The sequence below is a fragment of the Natator depressus genome, chromosome 1 (assembly GCF_965152275.1).
Source record: "Natator depressus isolate rNatDep1 chromosome 1, rNatDep2.hap1, whole genome shotgun sequence".
In the NCBI taxonomy this organism is placed as follows: domain Eukaryota; kingdom Metazoa; phylum Chordata; order Testudines; family Cheloniidae; genus Natator; species Natator depressus.
Window position 1 is genome coordinate 292,341,046 of NC_134234.1, and position 12,642 is coordinate 292,353,687.

Here is a 12,642-nt window from a genome sequence, read left to right on the forward strand (position 1 = left end):
AGGGTGCGAATGCCTGAGATGATGGGGCGTCCAGGATTTCCAGGTTTATGGATCTTGGGTAGCAGATAGAATATCCCTGGTCGGAGTTCTAGGGGTGTGTCTGTGCGGATTTGCTCTTGTGCTTTTTCAGGGAGTTTCTTGAGCAGATGGTGTAGTTTCTTTTGGTAACCCTCCGTGGGATCAGAGGGTAATGGCTTGTAGAATGTGGTGTTGCGCTACATTGATGACATCTTCATCATCCGTTTTTTTTCTCTCCTGCTGGTAACAGCTCACCTTAACTGATCACTCTTGTTATAGTGTGTATGGTAACACCCATTGTTTCATGTTCTCTGTGTATATAAAATCGTCCTACTATATTTTCCACTGAATGCATCTGATGAAGTGAGCTGTAGCCCACGAAAGCTTATGCTCAAATAAATTGGTTAGTCTCTAAGGTGCCACAAGTACTCCTGTTCTTTTTGCGGATACAGACTAACATGGCTGCTACTCTGAAACCTTTAGTGTGACATCTTATCAGGAACCGTTCTTCAGAAATCTCTACATCTATTGGTAAGAAATCAAATGACATTCTAAATAATTGCATACAAAAATACCCTTGCAAAATAGGTTAGAAGAATTGTTCTCTATATCTTCTGGTGTTGAGTTAAAAATCAGTTTAATGTTTCAAGGCACCAACACGGTTAGAATTTTATACCTGCAAATATTTACCTATGCACTATTACACAGTAACATCAATGTATTAATAAATAGTTTGTGCAATTCTGAGAAGCAATCTATAAAGGAATGTTAGCTATACAGTAGGCACATATATTATAATACAAATAGAAAACAAAATTCCTAGAAAAAGCATGTTGAGCACCTTTGTGGCACGGGTTATATTTCTTGTGCTAAACACTATGTAAACCTTAACTTACAAAAACTGAACTCTCACAATAATTGGTTATTTAAATATTTCTTTTCTGGGTGGTTGGCTCTAGGTCATGGGATCACTCTTAGGCGCAGAAGCCTCTGTCATTGGTTGTAATGGGCTGTCTTGTTCATTCAACTGTAAGCTCAAGTTTTCAGAAGTTAGAAGGGAAGAATTAAAGACAATTTCACTTAAGTCTGATTTTATGGATACTAAATGTGGATCTTGAAAACTTAAAGTTTTCTCCACTAAAACCTGTGTATTTTCTCGTGTCATTCCCATGTCTGATGGTGACTTCCTTTTCATTCTTGTGTATGATTTGTCCAGATTCTCCATGCCTTGCTCAGTTTTCTGAAATCGCCCAAAGAACCAGATGAAGAACCCAAACAAAGCAAAAGCGAGCAAACTTGGAATAAAGGCCAGGCATTTGACATCAAGGCTAGTCCCTGTATATCTGCTATGCAAGAACATGTCTCCCTCAGCATAAGTCCTGTTAGTCAGAGGGTTTGTGTTATTTGATCTCCAATCCCAGGATAACTTGGTTCTGTTAAGGTCCTTTAAGCTTTCTGAGTCCTCCACTGTGTAGATCTTCTGTCCAGGACCAATATACTGACCATATTCATGAGGTTTGTAAAATATTTGATTCTTCCACATATTTAGATCCAGGATTAAAACCAGAAAGATAATTCCATAGTTAAACCATTTACCTGTTTGAAAAAAGAAAACAGTGTCATCTGATGTCCTTTTTATAAGTATCACAACTGTGCTGATACAGTAAATGCCCCTCAGATAAAATGTTTCATTCAATTAACCTGTAAAACAAAGTTATAATGAAATTCTCAGCAGACCCAGATTTATTCTTGAATCTCTCTTAGTATTTCATAATTATGTCTAGGCACATAATAAATCATTTTGTAGAGCAGTACAACAGTATATCAATTGAATTCATACTGCAGTTTGTAGGTGACCTGTTGATTAAACCATTAGGTGATGTGGTTTACATCAATCTAAAAAGAACTAATTTCAGGATTTTAAAAATAGTTGCATGAAAATTCTCCTTGAAAAGGCTACATTTGATAGAACTCTTTGTATGCTAGCGGTGAGATGCTTTGAAAAGATGACAATTACATTGCTTTAATGGTACGTACTGTGATTGATTAGTACTCACGCAGTAAAGCCCAGACAGATGTACGTGGCAGGTATGGTGGTTCTGAGACATGGTATCCAAAGTACATACAAGATACTACTTTAGTAACTATTCTTTGTATAGATGCCATTGCAGTATTGTCAGAGCCTACTTATTAACTGGAAACATCTTAAGATCTTACCTTGACATGGTATTAGCAATGTCCAAGAACTCATCACATTCACATACAGTTAAAGACATTTTTAGGACTGTGGATGCACAAGTATATCTAACTGCTGCATTAAGTGATTTTGGACATAAGACACTAAGGAGTATATTTGCTGGTAATTACCAACGTTGAGCTGTGTTGATGTTTAGTTAAAATGTAACCCTTCTGCGCATCAGAGTTGGCAGCAACAAGGGCCGGGTTCAGTATCTAGGGGTTCCATTCCAACAACACAATGCAAAACCGGCTCGAGCCCCCACCCAGTGACCTGGGACAAATATATACCACCCCCGCTGGGCGCCTCCAAGAGGCAATACTTCCCCTCTCGCAAGCACAGAGTCTGAGTGTAGCAAAAAGCCTTTTAATAACAGAGAGAAACAATGTGGCATTATGTTGGGGAAACACCACCAACAGGATTCATAACACAACCCATGAGCAAAAAACCGACCCCAAGCAAACTGGGGCATGTCCTTTCCCTTTGGTTCTTGAGTCCAGCAACCCAAAATCACAGAAAAGTCCCAAAAGTCTCTGTCCCTGGTCAGGGCAGCCCCAGAGTTCGAAAGTTTATCTGCAGTTGAGATGGGCGGGAGGGAGTTGTTAAGGGGCACCTTACGTGGTCCAAAGCTGATTACCCCACCTCTTCATGGGGCTCCACTCTGCCAGCCACCCCCATGAGCTGCTCCAGGCATCCGACAAACTGCTCTGCTCCACAAGCTGTTCCGCTCACCGTGCTGCAAACTACTCCGCCATATATCCTCAGGATCCCCTACTACTTAACACAACACTCAGTGATTTCAGCTCTTAGTAAGTTTAGCTCTTTTGTGATTTCAGCTTGTAGTAGGTGAGCCTCAATGCTGGTACACCACTAGCCCAAAGTGAGTTCAGCTCAGCAGCCTGTAACTAGGCTCCTAATAAAATCAAAATTAGCTCTGATATTCTATAGTGGAGAGAGAAGGAAGTGCAATTAGCATGTAATGCCCTCACCAGGGGGCCCATGCCACCAAGTATTAATACCTTCCCCCAGCCTCTCTCCATTCACTGAGTTTTGGAACCCATGACCCTTGCCTAGCGAGTGCTGCTTAGTTGATGGTGAGTCCCTCCATCATAACAAAAGGCCAAGTACAGTTCCACTGTCCTTGATTCACATAATCAGGATAATAACAGTTTATTCCTGCCCCAATAACAGAGAAACTGGGGCTCCTACAGCAGCCAAAGTGACCATCTAGGCAGGGTGGGTGTGCCTATGCAAATGAGATCAGCTCCTGAAGTTCTTTTCCACAACCCACCATGACTCGCCACCAGATGTCAGGGTAGAGCTCATCCTGACTCGGCTTACATCAGTAAATAAAAATATACACATGAAACAGAATCTCAAAGATGAGTTACTTTATTGGTTTGGTAAGCAGTGGTGTGGTTGAAATTACTGTCAGGCTGTGCACTCATGTTCTGCCATTAATTTGAATGTCTCAGTAAAGTAACTCCTTATAGTTTGGTATTTGTATTTATGTTTTTAAAGTGATTTTTTTAACCCAGATGGCCATTCTGGATGAGAATAAACATGAGCATTAATTTTCTTGTGGCCCTATCCAGAAACTAAATTACCGAAAGACCAGGGAGGAAATTCTGCTGTCAGTTTCAAGAGTATAAGTCCTCACAAACACCACTGAAGCTATTGGTATTATTCTGGATTTTCATCAGCATAGCTGAAAGCAGAAGTTAGCTCCATATTTCCTATTACTTTAGTCCCTTAAATGGTCCCTGAGACATTAATAATACTCATAAAAATGTAAACTAAACACAAAATACCAAGAAATACAAATTCTAAACCACCATGCCCCTAGATGCAAAACTAGGGTTTTATTGCACCCAAAACATCTTTTGTACATGTCAGTTACCTTTAGAGTCCTGATTGTAACGGTAACCTGTTTTGTCATATTTTATGGCACCACACTCATCATCAAACCTCTGCTATATTTTTCACTCTGAATGTAAAGGTTCCTGCTGGGTTGCACATTCAGTTCTGTTTGCGTGCCAAGCTCAGAGTTGGAAATAGGTCACTAACGGTTTTCACACCTCCTCCCACACAGGCTATGAGGCCATCACCTGCATTCAGGAGGGTTCTCTCATGCCTCTTCAGCCTGCCTGGAGGAGCTACCTCCTCACATGCTTTCTTCTCTGATTGGCACCACTAGGAAATAGGCTATGTTACTGTGCTTTTTGTTTCCATGGAAACAAGGCAAGAGGCTCTGCAGAGAGCCTTGCTAGGTGTAGGGGATGGTAGGAAATGGGTGGACTGTTATGGGCATTTGTAGGAAGATTATAATACTTTGCTTCAAGCTGACACACCTGCAAGTGAAGAGGGATAGGACGAGTAATGGAAGAGATTGAAATTAGGAAAAAAATTAAGCATAATGCAACATATGTTATACTCCTGTACAGATCTGTAGATGGCCAGTCCAAAAGGGACCATTACGAGTCTAGCCTCCTGCATAACACAGACCAAAGATCACCACACAATAATTTCAGCATCAGGTCCATAACATCTAGTTGGGCTAGAGCATATCTTTTAGAAAAACATCCAGTCTTGACTTAAAGACTTCAAGTGATGGATAATCCACCAGATCATTTGGTAACTTGTTACAACGGTTAATTACCCTCAGTGTTAAAAATATTTGTCCTTTATCTAGAATTTGTCTAGCTTCAGCTTCCAGCCATTGGGTTTTCTTATGCCTTTGTATGCTAGATTAAAGAGCTCCTATCAGAAATATCTTCCCTGTGTAGATGCTTATGCCCAGATCCAGAGACTTGATCACAGTCTCTAAGGCACAGATCCTTAAAGTATTTAGGGGCCTAACACCTAACCCATGGGTGTTAGGCCCCTAAATACTTTAAGGATCTGTGCCTTAGAGACTGTGATCAAGTTACCTCTTAACCTTCTTTGTTATAAATTAAATAGATTGAGCTTCTTAAATCTCTCACTGCAAAGCAAGTTTTACAGACTCTAAATCATTCTTCTGGCGCGTCTCTGAACCATACACAGTCTTTCAACACATTTTTTAAAGTGTGGAGACCGCAACTGAATACTGTATTTCAGTACCAGTCCCACTAATGCCATATACTGAGTTCACACCACCTTCCTACTCACAAATTCTTCTATTCATTCCATCCAAGGGTTATGTTAACCCTCTTAGATGTAGAATTGCACTGTGAGCTTATGTTCACGGGCTTATCCACCTAAGTTCTTTTTAGAGTCGCTTCTTTCTAGTGTAGCCCCTCCCTTGAGGCATAGTCCAAGTAGGGTGATCAGATGTCCCAATTTTATAGGGACAGTCTTGATAATTTGGGACTTTTTCTTATATAGGTGCCTATTACCCCACACTCCCCCCCGTCCCAATTTTTCACACTTGCTGTCTGGTCACCCTAAGCGCAAACCTCCTCCCTGATGCTGGCTACTTAGAGTGGCTTTTCCCCTCTCCTCGTGTGAATAGGATCCTGTTATTTTTTTCTGATGCTGGGTGCCTTCACCCAAGGTGACTCTTCACTGTGCCAGAGAAACATGTCCCTTAGGAAAAAATGAATAATGCTACTAATGGGCAAGGAGTATAAAACCTAGTACATAAGACACAATAAAATACAGCAACAGAACCCCAGCAAAATAATGACACACCCCAAACAACAATATAACAAAGGGGGACTTTATTGGGAGCAGGAAAATAGGATTTGGGGAAGGCAAAGGTTAGCCTTGTGCTAGCACATCAATAAACAGGTATTAGCACATTAGCAAATCAACAAATGTCCCACTTCCCAACACTCACAACTCTTCCCAGCCACTAGCTCCCAGCCTGCCAGCTTCCCAGGCAAGTGTGCATTGAAGATGAGTCTAGAGACAAGTGCTGCAGTGCTGTGAATGTTGGCCAGCTTAAACAAAAATGGTTCTCTTACTGTGTCTTCATTCCTGGTGGGGCAGGGTCCTCCCCTGCAGGGCTGTAGCTAGAGTGGGGCGAAAGGGTCAGCTGCCCAGGGTGCAGAGCCGGCGGGGGTGCAAAAATGGGGCAACACAGGATCAGGACCAGCAGTGCCAGCTCCCCCTGCAGGACTGGGCACAGCAGCGTCGGCTGGAGTCCATGAGTGTAGTTTGGGGCAGGGAGGGCATTGCCCCCTCAAACAGAGGCCTTGGCTGGGAGTGGAGAGGGTTGTCCAGAGCTGCTTCTCCTGCAGGTGCTCTGTGCCTCTGTGCCTGGACGACGTCTCCTGGGTCCCAGTGCCAGTTGTCTTCCCTTCTGCGTGTGCTGGGCACCCCATATGGCCACCATCCTGTTTTCTATACAATGGTTAGTGCCTGCAAGGGTGGGATATGGTGGAAGGGGGGTGAGGTGGGGGGAAGAGTCAGTGGGGAAGGAAGGGGGATGGGATAGGGCAGGGGGAAGAGAAGGGGATAGGAGAATGGGGGGAAGTGCGAGCCCTGAATGCAGCATCTCCGCAGCAGCTGGGTCTCCTCAGTTAAGTTGGCCTCCCACCCCCTCCCCGAGCACAGGCAGCCCATCTCCAGTGTATACCCCTGCTGAAGGTACCCCCTCCAGTGCCCTCCAAATGCCCCCGCCAATAATCCCTAAATATCCCCACAGACACCCCCAGCACCTTTCCAAATAACCCCTCCAGTTCCTCCTCCCCCTCCCCCGGTAATGTCTTCTATTTGAGTACTTGAAATATGGTAACCCTGGGGGTTGCTCCATTCTCACAGCCTTGGTTTCTGGAGCTGGTAGGAGCGAGTCCATCCTGCCAGCAGCTGCCTGCCCCCAGCACCTGGGCTGGGCACCAGGCTTGATGCAATGGCTGTGTGACCACAAGCTCAGAAGCCATGGGGCTGGGGCAGGGCGGCCAAGGGGAAGTTCTGCTCTGTGCGCAGGGAGTGTGCGGAAAGTGACCTGGTGGCAATGGCAGGTCCCTGGGTGGGGACGGGGGTGTGACCGGGTTGCTGAGAGGTAGGAGCCCAAGGGGGATGAGTACTCCAGGGAGCTCCTCAGGGAGCATCTCATGGCAGCCAGGCTTCACGGGCAGAAGCTGGCTCCAGGGGGGATCACCGGCCGGCACCAGGCTCCTTCAGGCCAGAGGCAAGAGCATGTCAGGGGTGCAACTCGGAGCTGTGCTGCCCACCCTGCCTGGGGAGCACCTGGCTGTGCAGAGGTGGCCCAGCTCAGGGAGCAGGGCAAGCAGGGCTTCCAGGCAGCCAGCCAGCACCATGGCTCCCACAGCACAGAGAGCCAGGGGTCCGAGTGGGCTGGGCAGCTCCCACCAGCTTCCAATCTGCTGGCTCCTGGCAGGAGGCGATGGTTTTCAAACTGTGGGGTGCAACCACTAGCGAGGCCCGCCCCATAGTTTGACAATCTCTGTGCTAAATGGGAGGCAGAAATCTGGGGAGACCACGTGACCCCATGTGCCTCCCACACGTCACCTTTAGGGGGTGCAAATATGATTGTTCACCCCAGGCGCTAAAATGCTTAGTTATGGCTCTGCTCGCCTGGCTCCAAGTCTGGAGTCCTGTGGAAGTCTCAGCTGGTTCTCAGTAGCTAGCGCCAGGTCATCTCTCTGCCTCTCTGGATGCTGGTCTCGGCAGGGCTGGAATGGCCTGACTCATGGACTGGATCCCACAGCAGCTCAAAGCCCCCATCTATGGGGAGTAGGACCTAAGCTGTTCTGCTTCTCTCTCAGCTCCCAACTCAAAAGAAGCTCAAAATGAAACTAAACCTAGTCTCTTTGCCTCTGAGTCGGGCTGACCCTTCCCCTGGAGGGAGCTGAGCAGCCCTGGTTCATCATTGGCCTAGCAACTGCTTTACCAGATCACCCCATGCAGAAGCCTCATTATTGGGCTCAGCAGGAGGTTCCAGTCCATTCTGTCCCCACCACTGACTCCAAGCATGTGGGGAAATAGTGTTGGAGGCTTTGGTAGCCATATGGTTGTAATTCATAGGGTAGACCCCGCTTGATGCTCTAAGGCCTGGCACTCCAGGAGCTGGCAAACTCTGAAGAGGGGTTACACTAGACACAGTAACCCATCCTGTAGTTGTGACATCTATCCTTTGTTCCTATATGTGCAACTTTCATATAATGTGTTAGAATGTATATTGTTTGAATCAGCCTAGCTATCCAAGCCAAGCAATCCAGATTGCTGTATAGGGCTGACTTATCATTATTTACTACACCACCAATCTGTGTGTCATCTGCGAACCTTACCAGCAATTTTTTTCTCAGATTAATGATAAAGATAATGAATGGGAACGGGACCAAAACCAAGACTACCACTGCAAGACTCCAGTAGAAACCACCTATTGATGATTTCCAGCTTTCATTTACAGTATTTCACATTTTGTAGACGAAAATGGAAGCTGGGAAACTGGAGTCACTCATCATGAAATCTTAATGTCAGCCACATCTAAACAAATAGTTGTAAGCAATGGTCCCACCATTGCTCTAGCATGGGTTCAGCTCCACTCATGTTCATTCAGTCAGGAGCACTAGCTTACAGTGGCCGCTGGCATTTTTGCCACCATGTTTTTTAGCCTTGCCCACAGCAGGGCTTTAGCACAGAAGCTGCCTGAAGTGGGAGTTTAAGAATGGCCACACTGGGTCAGACCAATGGTCCATGTAGCCCAGTATCCTGTCTTCCGACAGTGGCTGGTGCCAGATGCATCAGAGGGAGCGAACAAAACAGGGCAATTTGTCCAGTGATCCATCCCCTGTTGTCCAGTCCCAGGTTCCAGCAGTCAGAGGTTTAAGGACATCTAGAGCATGGGGTTGTGTCCATGACCATCTTGGCTAATAGCCATTGATGGACCTATCCACCAGGGGCTTAGCTAATTTTTTTAACCCAGTTATATTTTGGCCTTTACAGCACCTCCTGGCAATGCCTTCCACAGGTTGACTGTGCGTTGTGTGAAGTATTTCCTTATGTTAGATTTAAACCTGCTGCCTATTCATTTCATTGGGTGACCCCTAGTTTGTGCGTGAGGTAAACCTTTCCCTATTCACTTTTCCCATACCATTCACAATTTTATAGCCCTCTGTCATCTCCCTCCCTCAGTCACTGCTTTTCCAAGCTGAACAGTCCCACTCTTTCTACTCCTCATGTGGAAGCTGTTGTATGTAGTATTATACTCAGTGCTGCACTCAAGGGTGAAAGCAGCAGTCAAAACAAAACACCTAACATACATTTGGGAAATGGGCAAACATTTAGTTGCTGGTCCAGCAAAGGATGTAAACATACATCCTTGACAAAAGAAAAGGAGGACTTGTGGCACCTTAGAGACTAACAAATTTATTAGAACATAAGCTTTCGTGAGCTACAGCTCACTTCATCGGATGCATTCAGTGGAAAATACAGTGGGGAGATTTTATATACACAGAGAACATGAAACAATGTGTGTTACCATACAGAGTGTAACAAGAATGACCAGGAAAGGTGAGCTATTACCAGCAGGAGAGCGGGGGTGTGGAGGAGGGAACCTTTTGTAGTGATAATCAAGGTGGGCCATTTCCAGCACTTTACAAGAACAGTAGGAGGGGAAATAAACAAGGGGAAATAGTTTTACTTTGTGTAATGACACATCCACTCCCAGTCTCTATTCAAGCCTAAGTTAATTGTATCCAGTTTGCAAATTAATTCCAATTCAGCAGTCTCTCGTTGGACTCTGTTTTTCAAGTTTTTTTGTTGAAGAATTGCCACTTTTAGGTCTGTAATCGAGTGACCAAAGAGACTGAAGTGTTCTCCGACTGGTTTTTGAATGTTATAATTCTTGACATCTGATTTGTGTCCATTTATTCTTTTACGTAGAGACTGTCCGGTTTGGCCAATGTACTTGGCAGAGGGGCATTGCTGGCACATGATGGCATATATCACATTGGTAGATGCGCAGGTGAACGAGCCTCTGATGGTGTGGCTGATGTGATTAGGCCCTATGATGGTGTCCCCTGAATAGATATGTGGACACAGTTGGCAACAGGCTTATAAAATTCAAAAACCAGTCGGAGAACACTTCAATCTCTTTGGTCACTCGATTACAGACCTAAAAGTGGCAATTCTTCAACAAAAAAACTTGAAAAACAGACTCCAACGAGAGACTGCTGAATTGGAATTAATTTGCAAACTGGATACAATTAACTTAGGCTTGAATAGAGACTGGGAATGGATGGGTCATTACACAAAGTAAAACTATTTCCCCTTGTTTATTTCCCCTCCTTCTGTTCTTGTAAAGTGCTGGTAATGACCCACCTTGATTATCACTACTAGGCGTTGTCCCGTCCCCCCCCAGCTCTCCTGCTGGTAATAGCTCACCTTTCCTGGTCACTCTTGTTACAGTCTGTATGGTAACACCCATTGTTTCATGTTCTCTGTGTATATAAAATCTCCCCACTGTATTTTCCACTGAATGCATCCGATGAAGTGAGCTGTAGCTCACGAAAGCTTATGCTCTAATACATTTGTTAGTCTCTAAGGTGCCACAAGTCCTCCTTTTCTTTCTGTGAATACAGACTAACACGCTGCTACTCTGAATACATCCTTGAAACATACATCCCATTGAAATCTCTGGGACTACCCCTGTGTTTGAAGTTAAGCAAGTTTGTAGGGCCTTTGCTAGATGAGGACCTTATATATGAACAAATCTTCTAATTGAAAGGTGTTTTTTAAAGCAATCAGTCAATGAAAACGAGAAACTTTGTATTTTTACATTAGCTATATGCCCCTGTTATTTCACAGAGAAAGTGTAATGTATCTCTGCATGGAGCTGTGGTAGTAATCCATCTATTATTTCCATTAACTTTTCTAATAAAGTTATATCACTATCTCTTCTAATGATGTTGCATTCACTTCAAAGTTTTTAGAAGATTAGTTCTTTTACATTTCGGTGGTGTAATGAAACATTGATTTTCAAAACTGCGATTGTCAAGGCAATTTTGTTTTTGTAGCAGATGAAAAGTAATAAAACAACAGGCTAATTAATTTTAAAAGTTACTACATCAACCAACATGTCTTTAATCAGCCAAACAAATGACAGCACAACTTAGATTAAGATGATATTCCTTCCTGCTGGGACCAAAACACCGCAAACACCTGCTTTGTGTTTCTTTTTCTTTCTTTTGCTTGTTTGTTTTAATGTCTTAATGTCATTAGGTATGACTGTGTGGGTCATATGATGAGCCAGTTTGGTAAATTAAATGGAAACAATGTGTTGTAGACACAAGAACTATGAGTGGCTCTAAACTACCTGGGGATTCCCACTAGAGTGACATGGGGATTCCCACCTACCCAGATTTGCCAGGTTTATATCTCCTTTATACCAGAAAAGTAGCACAAAGGGACCCAAGTGGATCCAAAGGTCGAGTCCTCAGTCTAGAATATATTCCTGGATATCTATGTTTAAAATGGGGGGACCTTTTATCTTAGAGTTTGCTCTCACAATTAAAGTGGGGATTTTTCATTTTACCCTTTCCAGCATTGCACCTACTTTTGTCCATTAAATACTGAATTATGTCCACTTTTAAAAGGTCTCCAAAGGCATATGTGTATGTACACCCAGGAGTTGGGTGTCAGACACCTGGGTTGCAATCCCAATGACACTGACTTGCTGTGTGATCTGGGCAAGGCACTCAGCCCAAAATCTTCAAAACTGGCCTCTGATTTGAGGTGCCTTTGTTCTGGTGGGTCCATCTTGTGAGAGCGCTCCTGAAAGCCTGTCCCAGGTGTAGCTGGGGACCCACAGTTCCCACTGAGGCCAATGGAATTGTGGCTGCGTGTATTAAAATCAGGCTCAAGCAGCCTCAAGTTAGGCATCCAAAACCAGAGTCTACTTCAGAAATATTGGCCATAACCTCTTTTGTCTCAGTTTCCCCATGTGTAATGTGTGGATAAAAATGCTCACACGTCTCTGTAACGCACTCGGGTAGCTGCGTGCTTTTCTGTTTGCTGGTGTTATTCGATAAATGCATACACACATACTGTGCACAGCTGAACAAAACAGGAAACCCTCTGAGATTTCTCTCAGATCTTGTGTGCCCTGACTGCTTTGTTTTTGCCTCTAACTGTTCTATTTTTGCCTACAGGCTCCCTCAGGCATCTCTGTGCAGACAGTGCTCATCCTGGGCCTAGACATGCTACTTTTGGGTTACCTCCACAAGCCATCCTTGCCATTTAGATGACAACCACCACTGAGACACTTTCTCCGCTGGCTGGATTTCCCAGTCCTTTCTGAGATAAGCGTTAAGGCCTCTCCAAAAACTGCCCAATAAGGAGTCTTAGTTAATAGTGAGCCCAATCTCCCCACACCCCTCTGTTTTGACACTTGACACACAGCATTTCCAACTTGAACCCTATCCACAGAGTTCAGGTAG

At 44.4% G+C, this 12,642-nt stretch overlaps 1 protein-coding gene across 1 annotated transcript in view; it reads right to left on the reverse strand.

The window, feature by feature from the left end:
• Positions 1 to 374: 374 nt before the first annotated feature.
• Positions 375 to 12,642, reverse strand: part of TMEM117 (transmembrane protein 117) — a 310,171-nt gene continuing 297,903 nt past the window's right edge. Inside the window, exon 8 of the mRNA XM_074942172.1 lies at positions 375 to 1,614. Coding sequence (XP_074798273.1) covers positions 974 to 1,614 — 641 coding nt within the window. The 3' untranslated portion in view covers positions 375 to 973. The remainder of the gene's footprint in view (positions 1,615 to 12,642) is intronic.